Source organism: Actinia tenebrosa, unplaced genomic scaffold (assembly GCF_029948245.1).
Source record: "Actinia tenebrosa isolate PJP-AT-01 unplaced genomic scaffold, QUT_ActTen_1.0 PGA_scaffold4__44_contigs__length_22323623, whole genome shotgun sequence".
NCBI classification, from domain to species: domain Eukaryota; kingdom Metazoa; phylum Cnidaria; class Anthozoa; order Actiniaria; family Actiniidae; genus Actinia; species Actinia tenebrosa.
In genome coordinates, this window is record NW_028292581.1 from 17,196,881 (window position 1) to 17,218,304 (window position 21,424).

General features: G+C 38.1%; 2 protein-coding genes across 2 annotated transcripts in view; one reads left to right on the top strand and one right to left on the bottom strand.

The window, feature by feature from the left end:
• The first annotated feature begins 1,866 nt into the window (after positions 1–1,866).
• LOC116302996 (uncharacterized) lies at positions 1,867–3,446 on the top strand. Its single transcript, XM_031712437.2, has 2 exons — positions 1,867–2,098; positions 2,268–3,446. The coding sequence occupies exon 2, from the start codon at positions 2,361–2,363 to the stop codon at positions 3,144–3,146; it is 786 nt and encodes a 261-aa protein (XP_031568297.2). The 5' UTR covers positions 1,867–2,098; positions 2,268–2,360; the 3' UTR covers positions 3,147–3,446.
• Positions 3,447–10,688: 7,242 nt separating this feature from the next.
• LOC116302990 (tetratricopeptide repeat protein 21B) overlaps positions 10,689–21,424 on the bottom strand; it is a 32,189-nt gene continuing 21,453 nt past the window's right edge. Inside the window, exons 30-42 of the mRNA XM_089036960.1 lie at positions 19,706–19,816; positions 18,918–18,999; positions 18,394–18,476; positions 17,945–18,012; positions 17,114–17,275; positions 16,403–16,466; positions 15,800–15,925; positions 14,580–14,693; positions 14,208–14,261; positions 13,838–13,894; positions 13,443–13,563; positions 12,731–12,798; positions 10,689–12,069 (exon numbers count right to left, since the gene is read on the bottom strand). Coding sequence (XP_088893086.1) covers positions 11,992–12,069; positions 12,731–12,798; positions 13,443–13,563; positions 13,838–13,894; positions 14,208–14,261; positions 14,580–14,693; positions 15,800–15,925; positions 16,403–16,466; positions 17,114–17,275; positions 17,945–18,012; positions 18,394–18,476; positions 18,918–18,999; positions 19,706–19,816 — 1,188 coding nt within the window. The 3' untranslated portion in view covers positions 10,689–11,991. The remainder of the gene's footprint in view (positions 12,070–12,730; positions 12,799–13,442; positions 13,564–13,837; positions 13,895–14,207; positions 14,262–14,579; positions 14,694–15,799; positions 15,926–16,402; positions 16,467–17,113; positions 17,276–17,944; positions 18,013–18,393; positions 18,477–18,917; positions 19,000–19,705; positions 19,817–21,424) is intronic.

Below are 21,424 nucleotides of genomic sequence, written 5' to 3' on the forward strand. Positions count from 1 at the left end.
CTTAAAAGTCCTTGTAATTTTTTAAATGATAACTGGAGTAAAATCTTCAAAATTGTAACAACTGTAATAGCTCTAACATAATGATTATAATTATGATTATGATTATTATTATCATCATTACCTTCAAGCTAAGCTTTTAACCGAAAGAGCGGGCAGCCGGGTTAATGACAAAGACTTGAATCTTTGGATTGTCCATTGTTCTCTTGAACAATAACTAAAACATCGATAAAAACGGTTATGAAAACAAGAAAGAAAAACAGCATAGTGCAAAGTATTTACAGCGTCTTGGAGAAACTTGAACTCAGAAATGTGTAGTTTTGATTTGTTCCTTCTCTTGGAATTTTTGTTCGATCAAGCGACCTTCACAGACAGATTTTTTGACTTCAATAAAGTTTCATTAACGATTCTCTTTACCGTAAAATAAACAAAGGCTTGACTTTTTTAATCTTCGTGAAAGAAGAGCAAAAAGTAACTATACTCATTAGTAATTCCTTAAAAACCAGCCGCGTTTTGCTATATATATTTCAATTTTTTGGAGTAAACTTTTGACGCAGGGATTTATTTTAAAACGCCTTTCAGAAATTTTTGTGTACATCTGAAATATTCAATTCTGAGCGTCAGAGATAAAGGGCTTCTTCCAGTCTATTTTTCATCAATTAAAAATGTTATGTAAATCGGGATCTGAGCAACTTCATTCATGACCATTAAATACTACAATTGATGAAGTCATTTAGCAGCTTGGCACCACTTTGAATCAGCGAGTAAAAAGGACAAACAAAAACACTACGTGATACAAAAAGAAATTACTCAAAACAAACCGAGAAAAACAGTAAAATATCCAAATATATCTGGGCCAGAATATTCTAGGTCAAAAATCAATTCAAACCACATCTATGAAAGTTTAATTAAGCGGTGAAAAAAAATTTGTGTAAAATGCTCTTTTAAGAAAAAGCTTATTTTGGAATGAGGACGTCTTGAACGGTGTCAAAACAATTACTCATTAACCAAACTAGAACAAAACAAAAAGCCATGCATAACCTTGGTCAAGTTATTGCGGCCAGATGGCAGTTTTATTTACAAGCACAGAAGTCCTTCAAAGTCAAACACTTCAAGTGTTAAATGCTCGAAAAATAAACTTCCACAAATATGTATACTCCAGCCACTCGTAAACGGCCTTGATTTTTTCGTCAGGACTCAATAAATCGAAATATTTACGCAGGGACGCCGATTTTTGCGATTCAGTCGTTAATTATTTACTAAGATTTATTATTTTGAACGATAACTAGAGACAAGGAGAATGTGTGAACTATATTGAAGACAGGTGTATAGATGATATTCAGGGGGGGGGTGTTATGACTCCAACAGAGTAAGTAAACACTATGGATTTGTTAACAGGAATGAAAATTAATGAATATCTTTTAAATTTTCTAAGTATCCACGTAAATTTTAGTATTTTGTTACTGGCTTGCAAGTCACTTCCAGCTCGAATCGTACGAAAATTTTGGCCAGAATCGCGTTTTGCATAAGACAAAATTGCACTACAAGCTTATATTTTAGTATTGAATTCTGAATTTTTTTCTGAAAATAAATGGACGTACTTTGAAAGTATGTTAAGGATGTAAAAAGTCTTCTTCAGTAAGGAAAGTAATACCGGAAGCTGGTTTTGCAGAAAGAAAGTTCTGAGGTAAATCCCCCCTGAAAGATTACAAAACCGCTAACCAGCCAATCAGACTGCTCGATAATCAAGACTTACACCCACTAAAGGGCTCCGTTAACCACGCTTCCATTGGTCGCACCACAATACTTCTATAATTATATTCAAAAAAGGCCAGCAGGGTTTCGATGAGTCCCGCTAAAGATCAACTGAGGTGTGTTGATGTGTTAGCTATCTTATTGAACACAGAGTATGGACAGTCGGGTTGAACACTAGCCGAAAATAATCGACGCTGGAACCAAATTCAAACTCCTTTTACCTCTCGTTACCAAACTGTGCAATTATTTGTTTATCGAAAAATGCCAAGGTCCTTCCTGCTTAAACGTCATTTTACAAAGAATGAAAGTATTTCTAATCGCAATGGGATCGACTTTTCTTTCCAAGGTAAGTGAGAATATATTCAGTTGATTGAAAAAAAAATATAAAAAAAATGGCAGAGCTAGGTCGTGATAAATGTCGTAATTACTTTTATAATTTTCTGGATTATTCGTCCAAAAGGGTGGAAAATAAATACTATGGAAAATTGAGGATTCCATTCAATTAATTTCATCAGGGAAAGGTTATCAAAATGAAGCGCTCGTCGAAGTGAACTCTAACTTCCGAGATTCCAAAATTGGCGCTGTAGTTTATACGAGTTACAACTGGAATGGGACAGAAGACCAGACACCAGACCAGTTCTATACAGACACCAAACCGAACAATCAGGCGAAAAGAGAATCCAGGTTTTGACAATAAAAGGACAGACCCTGGCCATTTGGTTGATCCATACGACGCGTCGCGAAAACGTATAGTAAGCGTCAAACTAGAAGATGAGAAACCCCTGAAAACAGCCAACCCACAGAAACTACATCAGCCGAAGAAACAAGCTTTCCAGTGTGGGCAATGTGGAAAGGTTTTCAAGACTAAGTACACATTGACAATTCATCTCAAAATGCCTTCGCACACTGGCGCCAGGCCATTTGTATGCGCGATCTGTGGCAAGGGTTTTCGTCTGTCGAGCACGCTTTGTCGACACAAGATCATCCACACATCCAACAAACCTCATCAATGTCAGGTCTGTGGGAAAGCCTTCAATCGGTCTTCGACGCTCAAGACGCATCAGCGAACTCACAGCGATGTCAAGGAGTTTACTTGCGAGGTGTGTGGAAAAGGGTTTCATCAAAAAGGCAACTTACGAAATCACTTGCTCATTCATTCCGGAGAGAAGCCCTATAAGTGTACTCTCTGCAAGAAGGCGTTCAACAAGCTTTCCAACTTGAAATTCCACATGCATATCCATACAGACAATAGACCTTACAGATGCCGGTTCTGTAAAGAGAGCTTTTCACGGCGCTGCGACCTCAAGGACCATCACAACAAATCTCTGTGCAAAGTAAACAACTCGTCATCGACTGAGGATTCTCTCACATCACTTCAAGACAATAAAAAATAAGATTCTTAAGAACTTTCATGAATTGACTTTATTGACACTAAAAGAAAACAGATTTTTTTCACTCAAATTGTAAAACGTTAGCTTCCGTTTCTCTAAAATTTAAAGAATGTATTTAAAAATTAACCTTAACGTAAATTATGCCATTGAGTAACACGTACTCGTATTCAATTATCAGCAACTATATCATTGCACGGACAGAAGTATTTATTATAACTAAACCAAGATAAAATCAAAAATACGTACTTTCGTTTATCAGAAGTTCTGGAATTTCTTAATTGAGTAAAATACCGGCTGCACACATTTCAGTCTATCCAATTGATTGACTCTCTGATTTTTCAGTGTTACAAGGATTTTTTTACAAGAGCGAAAAAATGCGTAAAGTTTTACTTTGTTTTTCGTGGGAATTCTCTAGTAGGGTTTGAAATACATACCTTATGTATCAAAATAAAAAAGGGTAATCTCTAGAAAAAGTAAGTCACGCAGAAAATCACATTGACAATCATTTATTCAAAGGTTTTCGTGTCAAATTACTGAAAAGAAAAGTTTGAGAAATTAAAACAAAAATTCATTAAGAAGTTTGGAAAATACAAAATAAGCCCTCTAAGTAGTGTTATAAGGCGTATTTTAAGTAGACTTGGTATAAGGCTTATTGAAAAAGGAAAACGGAAACTATTGATTTCTATACTAAATATTGAGAACCGAATTCAGTTAGATTTGAGAAAATGGCGGGAAAACGTATTGCTTTACGTACATTCGGATCACATAAACTATACTTAGTTGGAAAATAATTACGAAATGTTGTTTTAGGAGCGCTTCCTTTTAGTGAACTGAAACAGCAGCCTAAGTTATTCAAGCTAATTATTACAGAAAAACAAGCGACTGTTTTCTTTATTGAAAGTAATTTTCAAATCCAAGCCGTGTGTTTTCGAACAATATCAAGCGAATACCCTGCTGAGCGCCATGATTAGAGACTAGTTGGAGATTCTGACCAAACAAGACAGGCTTTAAAAGGAAGTTAACAAATGATTGGTAAACTACTAAGAAAGAAAAAACATCTGTGAGTAATCACATTGAATGTCTACCGGCCCATGCCAATCTTTAATACGAAGTCTGCTGAGATATTTATGTCCATAGTTTTAAGTAGTTTAAAGAGAGTTCTTCAGAGCTATAATTATCACTCTCGTTCACTACGCACTAGGTGGCAAACAAGAAGCTCCCACGACAGCTGAAATATCTGTAAACTTGCTCTATAGACTCTCTAAAAACAACTATTTCAAAGCAAACTGATTTTTCTTTACTTTGTTCCTTCGTATTTATAAAATGTCAGTTCTGGTCGATTCTTGTACGACAAGTACGAAAGCCTATGACATTGAACTTTTTAAAAATAGTGTCTTGTTATTTGTAGTCAAGCCATTCACCATATGTAGCAAAACTTATAAACTTATTATAGGCTAAATGAAAAACATTACAAGCAAATAAGAAAGACAAATATATGTAAGAAATTTGCGTAAAACAAATATCATTAATCTACCATCAAAGTATTTTGTCCTTTTTCCATGAAAATCGAGGACCAAGTACCCCGGAAGTAATAGACTACTCAATTTCTTTTATAATAATAAATCATAATAAAGATGAAAAGCGAAAATAAATTGTTTCAGTTACAAAACAGTTTTCAAGTTTCGAAATTATTATAATTTATTGTTCCCGCGTCTAATCGCAAGGTATTTCGGGGGAAAAACGACTAGTGAGCTATTCTTTTTCGCGCGGTTGTGGAATTTAAACAAAAATTCTTTGAACCAGGATTGATGTGTAACCCTTAATTTTAATGAGAGCTTAACTTGAGTTTTAATACTTTATAAAATTGGGAAACAAATACGCCTGATTGCAGGAACGTTATCATATAAAGATAAATAAGAAATAAAGAAATACAAAATAAATATTTTTGAGCAAAACAGGAGTAATAGACCTTATTCGTGGTGTGACAATGTTTTCCCAATTCAGCGTGACAAACCTGTGGGGGAATTAAGAGATATTGTTTTGAAACTCGTCGGGATATCATCGTTATTCCTTTCGTATCCTTTGGGATACTCATGAATTTTTCGAAGAGTAAAAACAAAAGAAAATGAATCCCCTGGAGGTTCGTCACGCTGAATTGGGAAAACATTGTCACACCACGAATGAGGTCTATTATTTCACTGTTTTGAAGGTATTAGCCTGGCATTTTTGATATTACCTCGTTAGTAGTACATACTAAAACAGTCTGATTCTCGAGAATCTAGGGGGCGTTTAGAATATTCTAATTAAAAAATATTTGTTATTAATTCCTATTTGGTATTTTTCATTTTTATATGACAACATTCTTGCTGATCATCTGTATGTGTTAGAATAAAACAAAGAAAAACATTTACGCGGCACTTAGACATGTTTCTCGTTACCTAGTACTCATGCATGGCTAACGACAGAAATTACTTGAGAATTTGAAAATAAATTAATCTCCCGTGGGGGGGGGGGGGGGGGGGTTGGACTCTCTTGAAAAGTGGGTAGGGGGGCTCGACGGACGGTTTCGAAAATGACCCTAAAAGGTACGCATAAATTAACTGAGATGCTGATTTCAGACCCTAAAAGGTACAACCACATTTAAAAATGACAACGTTTCCAACCATTATATTCTTGTATGACTTTTGATATTTTTTAAATCTGACCTTAAAAGGTACGGAGTCAGCCGGGAGTCAGTCGGAGACCCTAAAAGGTACGCAAGGTCTCATTTTCGACCCTAAAAGGCCCGTCGAACCCCCTACCCACTTTTCAAGAGAGTCCACCCCCAATTCATCATATTCAAATGCGTTGGAATATTTGAATATTTATTTTATTTGTTATAATGTTTTCACATTTTTCCCGAAAATCAGACAGCAAAATCCCACATCCCGGACATTGAATTCGGCAATTCATGAGTCACGGCCGAATCACTTGCTATATTTCATCCGTTTCCCGGAGTCCGCAAATACCCTTCCACTTCCTGTTTAGTCATATAGGAAGCCAGTTGAGTGAATCCTACGATAACTGGCTTTGAAGTGGCTTTCAAATATTTAAACTTGTTGCTAATGTTATTGGTTTGAAGTAGTCCTTCCTTAAGTTCATGGAATCAAAACAATGCAATCTGTTTCATAACTAATTCGGAGAGAAAGAAAACATAAACTTCCGCGACCTGATACGATACGGTTAGTTTTTTCCGACATTCAAAAACTTCGAAAGCTTCAGTTCATTAAATCACACATATTGAAAATCCTTAATCAAAAATCCACCCTTTTTGATTCATTGATTCGCATTGTTTATAAACTTAGATTAGAGGCTTTGAAAGCATTTGTAGTGAACAAAGTTCAACTGTAAGCACCTGCGAATACCAATCTTATCTGTTAATTTAGGCAATTGGAGAGGGCTAATTTTAAAATACAAAGTTGACTAAAAATATTCATGTTACAATGAAAAACGGAAGTTTACTTAAATGATATCACAATACTTAAATCATTTATAATAATAATCATCTTCCATCGAGAGGACGTGAATACTTTACTGTTCGTCCGTTGTCAAAAAGCAATTGTGAATTTTCCCCTTCAGAACAAGAACTTCTTCACTGGCTAATTATGCTCATGAATTTTATTTCATAGTTTTTCTCGTGGAAAGAAGCAAAGACACGGATTCAGTATAAAATAATAATTTCAAAACTAGAATCAAGAGAAACTAACTTGTAAAGACAAAGAGAAAGAAAGAGAGAGAGAGAGAGAGAGAGAGAGATTTTACATACGAAGATGGAGAGGCTAATTGCAAATATATTAATTTATATAAATGAGGCAAAGCGCCTTTTTGTGTGGATTTTACTGTGTTTTGGACTCAAGCAAGTGCCTAAGAACTCCAGCGGTTTTAAGAAATCTTTATTGTCATTTATAAATATTGAAAATATACCTAAAAATTTCACCCTATTTGCATAGTGCTCTAACATGCATCTAGCTTCTTGTACCGCGAGCGATTAAAATGAACCCAGCGGAATTTGTGCGAGAGGAAATGAGTAGAAAAACGCGGGAAAGAGGTTGTCTCATCACTAGAGAGTTTTAGATTGACTTTATTTCTCCCCGCAAACGGCAAACGTGACCACGTTTTCATCGTTTTCCTGTATTTTACTTTACCTTTTTATAAAACTTTCTCACTACACACAAATATTCTTTTGTTTTTCTACTACTTGGATTCTTTTGCAAGTCCATTTCAGTAATGTAAAATACTTTTTCACTGGTCAACTGACGTTTGACGTTTGCCGTGAACGTAAATCAAACACTCTCTGCCAATTACCTGCCACCGTACTACGAAATGGCTAGCTATTGTCGGGCTTAATGCTTCAGGGAAGGGTTTACTAGCTTCTATGACTACACATCTGTTCACATTAGCTATTGTTATTATCCTACCAGAAACGAGACTCTCAGCAGGTTGTCGTAGTTCACTGCGGTCTCGTTGACTCGGGCCACAGCAAGAGATCATTAGGTGAGAGTTGGTTTTAGAAATCCTGTTAGCCTCAGGAGTATCTTGGTTTGTACAAACGGCTCTCCTAGTTATTTCTTTTGAAAAGTGACTCGATTATTTCAGATCATAAGAGAAATCTGGGGTGCTTACTATTTCAAACCAATTCATCCGGTTGGAAATTCATTCATTGACGGGTAAGAACCCTTAAATGACAAGCAATAAAGTGTAATTAATTAATAGCACTGATAATAAAAAAGCTTTCGATGGATAAAAAATATATAGTAGCAAGCAAATCTATTTCTAAATACGTAATAAAAGAGCGGGAAATTTTTGACTTTCGAAAAATGGTCAAGCGTCTACCGAAAGAACCGAAAAGAGCGGGAAAAGTGATTACCTGAATCGGATCGAAGGTTTTCCGGAACTTTCCGATCGGATTAATGATACATGGATACCTTTTGTTTTTCCAACCGGAATTTTCCCACGTAACTAAGTGTAACTAAGGTTGAAGAGCACTTAGCAATATTTGTCCGTTATGAGGCATTCATCACACTGGACAGTTATCTTAATGACTGCGTTCAGATATGGTATAAAAGACAACAATTGTATTACTGGATTAATTTGTTAAAAGCAAGAGGCTAATACGATAACCTCAAGACTGAATAAAAACGAAGGATTTCCCATCGAAGGCAAAACCTTCGTGAAGTTCTTCCAAGTTCGTGAAAAGTCCGTACTCGCAAGAGATATGGTTCTCCAAGATTTAGTTTCAGACATAATTTGGTAGATCAAAAATACTCCAACAGTGTCGAGCTGTCGTCGAGCTGTGTAAAAAAAAAGGATTTTTCCAGGCTCTCTTAGCTTTAGACATTGTAGATAATTATTCAGCATTTGCGACTTTAAAAAATTATACATGAAGCTTGCGGAAAATGTTGTCACGAAGGGCTACAAGGTAGCAAGTACCTGGCTCGGCATAGTGACGAGGGGCGAGTGCAGCTCTTTTTTCTTCATCACGCTTGTCATTTCGTAAAAACTATTTCTGCGAGAAGTACTTCGCTGTAAGTTCTTCAGTTCAGTTGAGTTTTCTAAAAATTCTTTTAGAGAGTTCAAAGCGTTTACGTACGGAACTCGGAGGTCACGAAGACGGCTGAGATTAAATCAAAACTTTATCAAAACACCTCAAGTAAGAAACTGATTTTTGAGTGCATGAATTACGACTTGCGAGGGTAATATTTCAAAATGTATTAACCTAATAATTTGGTACTAGAACGTTTGACAATACAACAAAGGTTCCTAAGTGTGCCGCGTAAATTTTCGCTTCATATCCAAATCAATGAAAACAGAGGTTTTGTTATTAACACATGAATGAAAACAAAATAAAATTGCCACGTTCCTTAACACCTGCCTTGAATTCTTTTATGACTAGTAATAATAAAGGAACAGGTCTAGAAGATAGAAAGACATTTTTGAATAACCTTATACAAATCACAGGACTCAGTAGTCTTGCCTTTAGTTAATTTAGCGAGGTGTTAGCAAATGATTTTAAAGTTTTGCGTAAGATAAATATCAATAATTTGTTCAAATGAAAATACACTTGATTTAAAGCGACTATTCAAGGAGTATAAAAAATGAAATTTCAAGGAGTATGTTCAGCTAAATATGCTAAGGTTTTACATGGTGGTTGCACATGGCCGACTTTCAGATTCTCCAGTCTTTCTGACTAGATCTATTTCAGAACCATGCAAGTAATGATCAAAGCAAAAATTCAAGGAGTTTTCAAGGAGTTTCGTTAAAATCATAAAATTCAAGTGCTTTTCAAGTGCCCTCGAAAACGTTAATTAAATTCAAGGAGTTTAAGGAGTAGCACGAACCCTGCTAACATGAATACCATGATTTGCACAAAAAAAGAAATTACAAACTTGATTTTAAAGCAATGTTATTCACACACAAAAAGAAACTACAAGATTATTACACAAATTGATCTTTGAAAACGTAACCTTTTTTTAAAAAAAGCGCGGTGTTAGCTAAATATATTTTTTGTTCAAGACATGATACAGAATTCGTACAAAATAAATAAAAACTTGATATAGAACAAATTTCACGAGAAAAAAAAAGACAGAGAGGCCTGGGAAATGATAAAAATGTATAACAAAAATCTCAAGTTTTTCTTTGCTTTGTTTCTGACAGCTAGTGTTAGAATAACAGCTGTATTTTTGTTTCGTCTAGAGCTATATTAAGAAATACTAGCTCAATAGCACAAGTCAAAGTAACTATACGAGAAACACAGACAGGAAAATCATAAAAAACTAAAGCTGGCATTATTTTAGGAGAAATATTGACTAATAATAATTGGAGTATTTTATGCATAAACTTTAAATTTTTTTACAAATAAATACAATAAAAGCTAATCTGAAGATCAATTCAAGCACTAACTAAACCTCACAATATCGAAAATGAAAGAAATGTCTTACATAAGAAAACCGTTAATGCAAAGGATTTTCTTCCGTGTTTTTCAAAGTCAGAGTATGGCTAACGACCTGAAACGACCTCTGGGCTGATCAAAGTCAGGGCATGACTAACTCACAGATCAAATTCTGAAATGACCTCTGGGCTGATCAAAGTCAGGGCATGGCTAGCTCATAGATTGAACCCTGGAAGAACCTCTGTGCTGATCTAAGTCATGGGCACAGCTAACTCACAGTCGGAACCCCGAAACAACCTCTGTGCTGATCAAAGTCAGGGCACGGCTAAATCACAGAAACAACCTCTGCGCTGATCTAAGTCAGGGCACGGCTAACTCACAGAAACAACCTCTGGGCTGATCTAAGTCAGGGCACGGCCAACTCACAGAAACGACCTCTGGCGTGATCTAAGTCAGGGCACGGCAAACTCATAAATCGAATTGGAATTTCACATGTTAGATTTTACGGAGGAACAGAAAACCCCTCGAATCAAGGCAGTGACCAACCCCATGTTTTTTTATCTTTTTGTTTTTTGTTTTGACGAAATATTGAAGATAAAAATGACCAAGAAACGTAATGTGCGCGCCTGGAATCGTGTGTGCCACAGAACATAACAAAAGCTAAAAAACAGTACGTATCTATTGTTATGGTTGTAAAAGGGCTTTTAAATAGACAAGCGTTGTGGAGATCCTTGACTACAATAGCTCAAAGCAACCGTGAATGGAACTTATGTTAGGAGATAAGAGGTGGATAATTAGGTAACATAAAACCATGGCGTGTTGGAATGATTGCATTGCCTTATATTCTGGAATATACACCTATTTTTAAAAACGCTGTCGGCCGGAGATCTGAAATGGGCTATTTGAGACTAAACGGAAATTTTGTTGTTTTTAATACGAAAAATTACATTTCAAAGGTAATGGTAAATATTCCAATCTAAAAGAAAAGTATGTTGTTGGGCTGTGAATATACTGTTTTACCATTTGCAGCGTGCTAATAGGCCAAGGATTTCAGATCACCGACCGACCTAAAAACACGTGTTCTGAATTTTAAAAATAGATGTACCTCAAGTAGTTTGTACATAAACCAAGTAATAATACTTAAGCCAGACTGATTAAACCAAGTGCAAAATGATTTTAAAATGTGTTGGACACAAAACGTCAAGCAACAAGCAATAAAATTACGAAAACTCAACATTTCCTCATTTCCCTATTGCGGGTACTTGGTTTTCCATTGTGATTATCAAGTTATATTCGTACGTACTCTTCTATAAACTAATTAAGCTGACACGAAGGTTATGGTTTGAATGAATGAATGAATGAATGTTAAACAATATGTGCGTAGGAATATTCAAGTTTCAAGTTCTCTGTTGCTCAGGGTTAGCCTCGATTTTGTGCCGAATATTCATGTGTTCCAGTGAAGGTCTGTGGAATTTCAAAGTGTTTGTATCGTTGAAGTTGTGCATTCTTTACTTTATCGTTGGTATTTGTGAATATTTAGACACTGAAACGAGACTAACCCTGAGTAACACAACGGTATTGTAGGAACAGCTTAATTTTTAAATATTTTTCTTCGTCAAGGGATGTCAGGGAGTGTGATCATGCGCATTCTTTCCTCTTCTTTTCGCTTTGAGCCTGGTTTTAGGCTGACGCAATCGCAAGCCAAAGTTGGAAAAAACAAAGTCTCCGCTTCTCTTGCCGCGGCTGTAGTCGCTTCTTTTGAATAGTGAGAAAATAGAATAGCGTCTGCTTGCGTCGCTATTGGGAACCAGGTTTTAATAATCTATCTATAAGTTGTGAATGAATTTTCCCGATAGCTTTCGTTGGTATTAACATATAGCTCTTACTTCGATCGTGATTCATGTTACAATATAAAACACCTTAGACTCGAATCAAACTTCTTGCTTTATCTAAGATCTCTTTCTTGATCTTAGGATAATTCGGGTGTTGTTCAAGCACCTACGGGCGAGAAAAACAAAAAACAAAATATATTAAAAATAAGAAGGAAAAAACGAACGAAAGTTATACGAGGGTGAGCTAGTTATAATATATTTCTCGAGGAAAAAAGAAAAAGAAAATAACAACGCTGCCAAGAAAAATTGGAATACAATAGGATTTCTCTTACATGACAACCAACAAATCAACAAACAAACAAATAAATAAACAAACAAAAAACAAACAATCAATAATACATATTTAAAAATAAATACATAAGCATTTTTTATGTCTTCATTCATTCATTCATTCGTTCGTTCGTTCGTTTGTTCGTTCGTTCGTTCGTTTGTCTGTTTGTCTGTTTGTCTGTTGGTTGGCTGGTTGGCTGGTTGGCTGGTTGGCTGGTTGGCTGGTTGGCTGGTTGGCTGGTTGGCTGGTTGGCTGGTTGGCTGGTTGGCTGGTTGGCTGGTTGGCTGGTTGGCTGGTTGGCTGGTTGGCTGGTTGGCTGGTTGGCTGGTTGGCTGGTTGGCTGGTTGGCTGGCTGGCTGGTTGGCTGGTTGGTTGGTTGGTTGGTTGGTTGGTTGGTTGGTTGGTTGGTTGGTTGGTTGGTTGGTTGGTTGGTTGGTTGGTTCGTAATAATCAATAAATGATTTCTGTCTGTAAATATTGCGTGTTTATTACTCACCATGTGGCAAACATCTATTGCGTCCACATATCGTTTAGCTTTGAGGTAATTGAAGGCCAATCGAAACCCTTGAGAAAGAGTTCATGAACAGCAGATTTATCTTATTAATAACGTAGATAAAGAACGCGCAATGATGGGGTATAGTTATAATGGGCGCTGGAGCCGAAATGATGGTATTAGAGACCTTTAGCACGACGTTCTTGCCAGGTACCACAAACCTCAAACTGCAGTTCAACGTCAGGCGTTTTCCGTCAAACTTTCAACATTTAGCAAGATGTCGTAAAGGAGTTGTTGATGGAAGAGCCGCCATATTGAATTTCATCGATGCTGAGTGTTTCTCCGTGTTTGCGGGCATGTTTCTGAGCCTCATCACTAGCGCTTAGCCCCCCCGGGGGGGGGGGTACTCTACTATATTATACGGGTATGTGCCGCCCTATAGGGTATGGATTTTCGGCTTTTGGGTCTGGGGTAGGGTATCATTTTTTGACATTTTGTCTGGGATAGGGTATCATTTTTGTCTTGGATAGGGTTACGATTGGGTCCACTTATCCAGTGGACAAATTTATTGGATGAAAGCATCGAATTATCCAATGGATAATGATTGATCCGTTGGATGGCGCTATTCAGGCTTCGTGCAACCGGGCCATGATGATTATCTTTGAGTGGTGAAAATATTTCACGAGTGAGCGTAGAGAACGATACTTATTCTTACCTATGGTGGGATTATTCTTGTTGCCGTTTTTCCAAGCGTTCTCATAATTCTTAGCAGCATCCTTGTAGGCTTGTTCTTTCTCCATTATGAAACCCATGTACTCCCATGCTTTACAACACGACTACAAAGAAGATACATTTGAACTTTGATTGGTGTGAATGATGATGAGCAACAACAATACCAATGCTATCAAGCTTACACTGGGGACACGAATGAAAACGCACCACGTTGCTCGGATGTTTGGCTGGAAATTCGCAATCTCGTACCCAGAGCCTGCGTTTCTTCTGGCCTGCGGCGAAGAACGAGAGCTCTGGGTACGAGATTTGTAGACACATCGTGTTTAGAAATAATCTCGCCGTTAACGCCGTAAAGAAATACCATGATATTTTATCTACCTTGTTATACTGTAGACATTTCTTCAACAAATCACTTGCCATGTCGTACTTCCCAGACTAAAAGAAAAACAGAAGGTCAGCTGGGTTACCTGTGGCAGCCTTCTCATTATTCATAGTTCCGACTCAGACAATAGGGAACCAATCACCATCATAATTTATTAAGTTTGTGGGACATAGCAACAGTAACTAAGAGAAAAAACAGTGACTAAGGTGAGTCGTACGAATTCTTCTCAAGGGCTGTAATAGTTTCTTAAGCTTGTGGGACATAGCAACAGTAACTAAGGGAAAAAACAGTGACTAAGGAGAGTCGTATGAATTCTTCTCAAGGGCTGTAGTCTTTCGTTTAGATCTTTTCAAGACTGAATTTTACCTGGATGTATATGTCAGCAAGTAGAAGCCAGCTCTTCTCAAACTCTTCAGCCTCCTATACACACACATAAAAAATTGAAACTTTGGGTTAATTTTTAACTGTAAAAAATGATAACAGGGGTGTTTACCAGTTAAACCAATCCAACCGGTTGGATATTTGTTTGCTCTTGGTAAGAAAAGAGCGGGAAAATTTGACTTCCGACCAATGGTACACGCGTCTACCGGATGAACCGAAAGAGCGGGAAAAGTGATTACCTCAATCGGAAGACCGAGTTTTCCCCTGAACTTTCCAACCGGAATTTCCGGTTTTTCCAGGTAAATGGAAAGCGCCCCTTTCATATGGGTATCAGTAAAAGTAAAACCATTAGGATACCTCGGAGGTCCAGTTCATTTTAGCGATTCTTTTAAGCTGGTTTCTTGCTCTTGGGGTTTGTTTTAAGTACATGTAGGCTGTGGCCATTCCAAGCAACGAAGGCACGTAGTCCCTCTGAAGAAGAAAAAATGAAGAATTTCAATACAGAATTTCATCGATGGATAACAACAAGCTTGAAATTTCTCAAATTTGATTTTCGAGAAGGACAGGTAAATGTCAAATGAATGATGGCGGAATCAGCTTCGTTGCCAAAATAAAAAATAGTAAAACAAACGTTAAAGTGCCCCTAATGCCTAATCACAGACCTTATGCAAGTTGAAGACATATTCATAAAAATGCGAAAATCCAAAAATTTCGAAATTGGATGCATTCCTGATTTTTAAATGAGTTTTGAAAACGCGCCTTTTCATATAAGGACCGCGCGTAAGGGGGACTGGTGCGATTACGTCATCGGGGTGATACGTTCCAAAAGCGAAAGGCTTGCGCATTCTTCCAAGTTGGATTCACTCGTACAATAAGTAAAAGCTCAATATTTCGGCTTTTTTTTTTTCTTTTAAAAACTTTTAAAAACAGCACTCTTGACCCACAAAAAATTGGTGTGTCACCCCGATGACGTAAGTCTATACAATTTTCCAGGCTCCTCGAACGCGGTACTGAAACTTCGAGAGTGAGTGGACACGAGAATTTTGCCAACTTTTTCGTGCGGTAAAAATCAGGTGGCTATGACGTCACATCCACCCCCAAGAATATCGAAGTCGCTGATGAGTGCATGCTCACCATTCGTCTCGCTACAATGCAAAGGCACGGCTACCTTTCAAGACGGCGCAGGGAACTGTGAAGAGGACTATTGAACGTTACTTCATCGCGGCCACGTTGGTGCCATTTAACAAAAGATTTCTCATTAGCATCCATTGTTAACGGCACCACAATGGCCGTCATGCTTTTGTCTTTTGACTCTCTTGGGAAAGCATGCTTGCAACCCATCAATAAGTAGCTTTAACACAGAGGAGCATCAATGGTGTTTTGTTCCCATCCCTTACCCATCAATAAGTAGCTTTAATACAGAGGAGCATCAATGGTGTTTTGATCCCATCCCTTACCCATCAATAAGTAGCTTTAACACAGAGGAGCATCAATGGTGTTTTGATCCCATCCCTTACCCATCAATAAGTAGCTTTAACACAGAGGAGCATCAATGGTGTGTTGATCCCATCCCTTACCTCTGTTGTAGCTATTTCCATAAACTGAGACAGCACTTTCTCTACGATGGGTTTAGCTTTAGTTGCCATCTGAACAGAGTTCTCTAGAATACGATACTTCAGCGGGTTGGCCTTTGGTTTGAGTTCCTTAAAACATAAAGAGTAAAAGATTAATACAGGGTCGGGTCGAGGTAACCACTAAAAGTACAAGAACTATTCAAGGAGTCTTCAAGGACCCAAAAATGATTTTTTGAGGAAATGCTCAGCTAACAAGCCATGGTTTTACACAGTGTTTGCACATGGCCAACTTTCCAAGTCATTTCCAGTTCCCCTCATAAAAGGGAAGTAACGCCTGGTTGATATTGTGTTTTCCGTACAGTTGTATCAAAACATTTCGGATCTCTAGATTCATTCAAAACCATGCAAGTAACGATCAAAGCAGATATTCAAGGAGTTTAGCTAAAATCGTCAAGGAGTTTGCAAGGAGTTTATGGAGTAGAACGAACCCTGTTAATAATTTCGATTGTGAATGCGGGCCATATACAAGACAAGCAGAATGGATTTGCGCAAAAGCGCACAACATAAAGAGGAGGAAACAGTTTGTTTAGGAAGATAGTCAAGTACCTTAAGGAGTCGTTCTGCTGTTCGCACAGCCATGATCTCAGAATCCTGCTTCTCTGTTGGATTACTAGGAAGAGAAAATTAAACTCTATGAAATGTCTAAAACAACTAAAATCAAAATAATAACTACTATAGACCTCTTGCATGTGACGTCAAAGGAGCTCGATCTGGGGGACAAAACAAAAGAATTCCAATCTCCTGAGAATTGGAACCTATTGTTTTGCACCCCAGATTGAGCTGCATTCCAAAGTGCTGCAAGGGGTCTATATGGCAAGGACATATCGCACGCTATATAATACAGCACTTTTCGATGAAAAGCTCGTGGCACGAACGCGGTCGTGATACCGCAAGGCAAACGCCAGACCAATCATATTGCGCGAGAATTTACTCTTAATCCAATCAAATACCCGGAACACGATATGAACACGGCGTGGACACGGTCACGCCAATGTCATGGCACTGTCAGACCAATCACATTGCACGAGAATTTACTCACCATTCAATCAAATACCTGAAACACGGTCACGCCATTGTCATGGCACTGTCAGACCAATCACATTGCGCGAAAAAATTAATCAGCCAATTAAAATTATAGAAAACCTCAGGGGCACGGCGAGGCACGCGTAATCATACGAAATTTACTCTATGATTGGTCAACTTGCGGTCCATAACTAACGCTAAGAACTCCATTTATTTCACTAAAACACATCTAACCTGTTATCAATCTCCATAGCTTCAAACGTTTCTCCGCCCAAGGTTTCATTGTCAGGATTCAAGCAGATCTCGACCATATTGTATACGGCTTTTTCACCCCAGTCGCTGTCTTTTCGAGATAGATTAAAGTGCTTCAATGCTCCGGTAGGATTCAATGTATACCTACAATACAAGAATAAAAAAATTATTACAATTATTCCGTATAAAACGGTACTAAAATTTATTTTGCAGTACGTGTATCGTGTAAAAAATGCTCACAATTATCATGTAAAACGGTACTAAAATTTATCCAACAGTACGTGTATCAAATAGAGTAATGTCCCTCAGGATTGAGTGACCTTTCCCGAATTGAGGGGCTATAAAATAATGACTACAAGTTGAGGTTGGATTGAAAAAATACAGTTAATGTATGAACATACCAAGTCCAACCTCCACTTGGAGTAATTGTTTGTATTCCCTCAAGGGTATTTGGAAAAGGTCTATTGCTATTGAAGAATGATCATTAATATGAATATAGAATGACATTGTTATGTTGCGTGTTTTCTTGTAAAATTGTCACAACCGTTTGCCCTGATGAAGAGCAAGATGCTCGAAAGCTTGGCTTGAATTATAATTAAAAAGCTGATGAATCATAACTATCATGAATCTTAACTCGGCTTACAAACACTTATTGGATTTAGAATGACCTTCTTTATTTGATGTCACCATTTAAAATTTCAATTGGGAAAAAATGGTGCCCCCCCCCCCCCCCCCCCCCCATCAAAATCCACCCTTCCCCTTTCCTCTTCATGCACTATTGCACTATTATATAAAATATGAACGGTGTCTTACCACTCGTATAATCCTTTGCAATAGTTCAGCCCAGGATCCATAGCGGCACGAGGAAGGGCGTTCTCTGCCTGAAGACAGATAACATTGGTTTGTTATGGAGACGTTATATGGTCAGGAAAAGTTAGAAGCCTATTGCGAGGAGGGAAGGAAAGGACGACGACAGAAGTGAAAGAGAGGAGAGGAGAGGAGAGGAGAGGAGAGGGCAAAGCAGGGCAAAGCAGGGCAAAGCAGGGCAAAGCAGGGCAGGGCAAAGCAGGGCAGGGCAGGGCAGGGCAGGGCAAGTTTAGAATCTTACTTGGCTTTTCTTTCTTTCTTTCTTTCTTTCTTTCTTTCGTTTTGTGTGTGTGTGTGTGTGTGTGTTTGTTACCATTTATTAAGATATTGGGCTCACTTAATCTCCGAGTACCCAAAAGGGCCTTGAGTAGAGATACCGGAACTTGACTTCGTACCTGAGTTAAATACTTTGGACATTCATCCAATTTTCCAGCCCTTCGTAACAGATCGATAAGCCTAGCTAGTGCTGTGTAGTGACCTGAAATCAAAAACACCTCATTCATTCATTCATTCTATTCACTTTACCATCCCACAACTTTGAGTTCCTATCTTTCTTATTAGTCGCAGGAACTTTTCATTTGTTCAAGTCGCCTTAAAAAAACATATTAGGGACTTCAAGATTTGCAAAATCTACGACGGCGACATCAACCGGAAGTGTAAATAATTTCTCTTTGGGGTTCTGTTCATTGGAGATTTCATTCAAAACATTGTCAGTGAAGTTAACTCGTCCACAGGGAAGACAGACTTTGAAGGCGCGAAACCCCAAAGCGAAGTTATTTCCACTTCCGGTTGACGTCACCGTCGCAGATTTTTCAAATCTCAAAGTCTCTTTTAACGCTAAACACCACCGCAAGCAGGGTTGCAGGCACCTCTGGCAGCCAATATACATTCCACGTATGTATGACAAAAACAACCTTACCTGGTTTTCTCTCCAACAGCTGCTGAAAATGAAACGTAGCTGAAGCGTATTCATTCTTCCTGAACATGAGGTCCGCCATCATCTGAGTGAAATCACAACACACAAAGCCGCGATTAAAAGAGTAGATTGTTTAACTGACTCACGGATGTTTAAACTCAAACACCTCCGGTATTGTCAAGTAATTGGCAAAAAGTCAATCGGTTGGCTCATGCCCCGTCTACACTATGCCGGATAAATTTGAATCCGCAACTTTATTTATCTGGTTATGCCTTCCGAACTTTTTGAATCCGGTCTCCAGAGGGAACAATTTGAAAACGCCGGCTAGCCGTATTAGTGCGGACGGAGAACATTTCGTATCCGGAACTTTTCGAATACGTAACGTCATGAATGTCATGGGAACTTGGGAGGAAGCCTTTGATCGGACTAGTGTGGACGCGAAACATTTTCTCCGTTTTCATGTGTAGACGGAAAACGTTTTTTTCGGTTTCGGTGTGAAAGTTGCGGATTCAAATTTATCCGGCATAGTGTGGACGGGGCCTCGGTTGAGCGTCGTTCTGTTATGTGGGATGTCGTGGGTTCAGGCCTTGGCGGCCGGACCAACACTCAGGGTCTTAAAATAACTGAGGAGAAGGTGCTGCCTTAAATAATATCTACTATTGGATAGACTTTTAAGAAGGTCAGATGTCTACTTTAATTGGCGGTCCTTTCTCTCTACACTTCATCATCACTAACCAATGTAATAGAACCATGCGCTGAGGACTTATAAGAAACCCTACGAGTGTACTCACCACGGTAGCAGAGTCATTCCCTGGGTCCATCTTTAGTAACGTTACACACTGTTGTTGACAGGCGTCAAGGTTGTCGACTGTCAGGTAAAGTTTGGCAAGCGCTAATATGGACTAAAACAAGACAGACAGACAGACAACTTGTTACAACATAAAATAGACCTGATGAGTATTTTCCCACTACAGTAACTTTATTTTACGAGGAAAAAGCAAAAACCATTGCCAGTTTTCTAACTTACCATCCCCAAATCACTTTATTATAGCCATTCCGAAGTTATGCAAAAAGCTGGATACTAAAGCAGTCCCACAATGCACTGCAATGACAACTTGACCCAGTTTTTTTCTCGGTCTCGGAATAACTAAAATAAAGAACAGGCCATTCCCTTATCAACCATTCCTTTTATCCGTCATTCGGTTACAGTGCGTCTCAATAGCACGCGCTGGATCGTTGTTACGACGAGGTAGGTTTTGGTGAAAGTTAATCAAGGCGTTTCCATGACACTCCATAGGTACGTGTCCTTGAAAACTTTGTGTCTCCCGTCAATGTCATGGAAACACTTTGATTGACGTCCACCAAAATTTATTCTTTCGCGACTGCCAATAGACCAAATTTGAGTTCCAAATTACCACTGTTTCTTGATTACAGACTCATTTACTCAGGCTTAGTCTCGTATCAGTGCTTAAAATTCACAAATACCAACGGTAAAGTAAAGAATGCACAACTTCAACAACACAAACACTTTGAAATTCCACGGACTTTGATTGGAATGCATGAATATTCAAAGTAATTCCATACGAATCGAGTGTAAATGAGTCTGTAATCAAGAAACACCGCAGTAATTTGGAACTCGAAAAGGGTCTATTACCGCTGTGTTTCTTGATTACAGACTCATTTGCACAGGGTTAGCCTCGATTTTGTGAAGAATATTCACGTGTTCCCGTCAAGGTCCGTCAAGTTTCAAAGTGTTTATATTGTTGAAGTTGTGCATTCTTTACTTTACCGTTGGTACTTGTGAATATTTAAACACTGATGCGAGGCTAAGCCTGTGTAAATGAGTCTGTGATCAAGGAACACAGCGGTAATTTGGAATTCGAAAAGGGTCTTTTGTACAATTTCGCGTAGTACTCTAACGTGACTTCTAAAAGATTGCTGAAAAATAACATGAATCATTCATGTTTCAGAAAGGGAAAGGGGTGGAAAGTCTTATTCCTTCGCAGCCGTCATTAGTTTCGGTCTCAAATCCTCCCGGGCCTTCTTCACTAATGCTACTCTTAGTCCCAACGGGATTAATGAACGCTTTGCTTTCAACTAACCCACTCTTTTGTCTTTCGATTGTTTGCTTTTGTTTCCTACCTTGTTCTCATTGGTTTCTTTTGCCTTATTCTATCATATAAACACTCCTTTCTACCACCTCTCTCTCTTTTACTCCGACGAAGGACTAGCGTCCGAAACGTCAGTAAGTTTTTTCATCTTTTCAAGGTGTAAAATTTACCCTTTTATTGCTAATGTAAGTATAGTAGAGAGAGTCCATGAGGATCTGGGACCTAATGACGGCTGCAAAGGAGGGTAAGGGACGGAGAAATCTATGGGAGGTTCATCATTTTAAAATCCAATCCAAAGTTCTTCCACTGAAGAAGAGTGAAGGAAAAATGACACGATTTCAACAACAATTAAAATTGAAGCAGAGATTAAAGTAATTGTAATTAGGACATCAGTCAAGC

Bases quoted from the DNA above. Each gene is read 5' to 3' on its own strand.
- LOC116302996 (XM_031712437.2), top strand. From the start codon at position 2,361: ATGGGACAGAAGACCAGACACCAGACCAGTTCTATACAGACACCAAAC.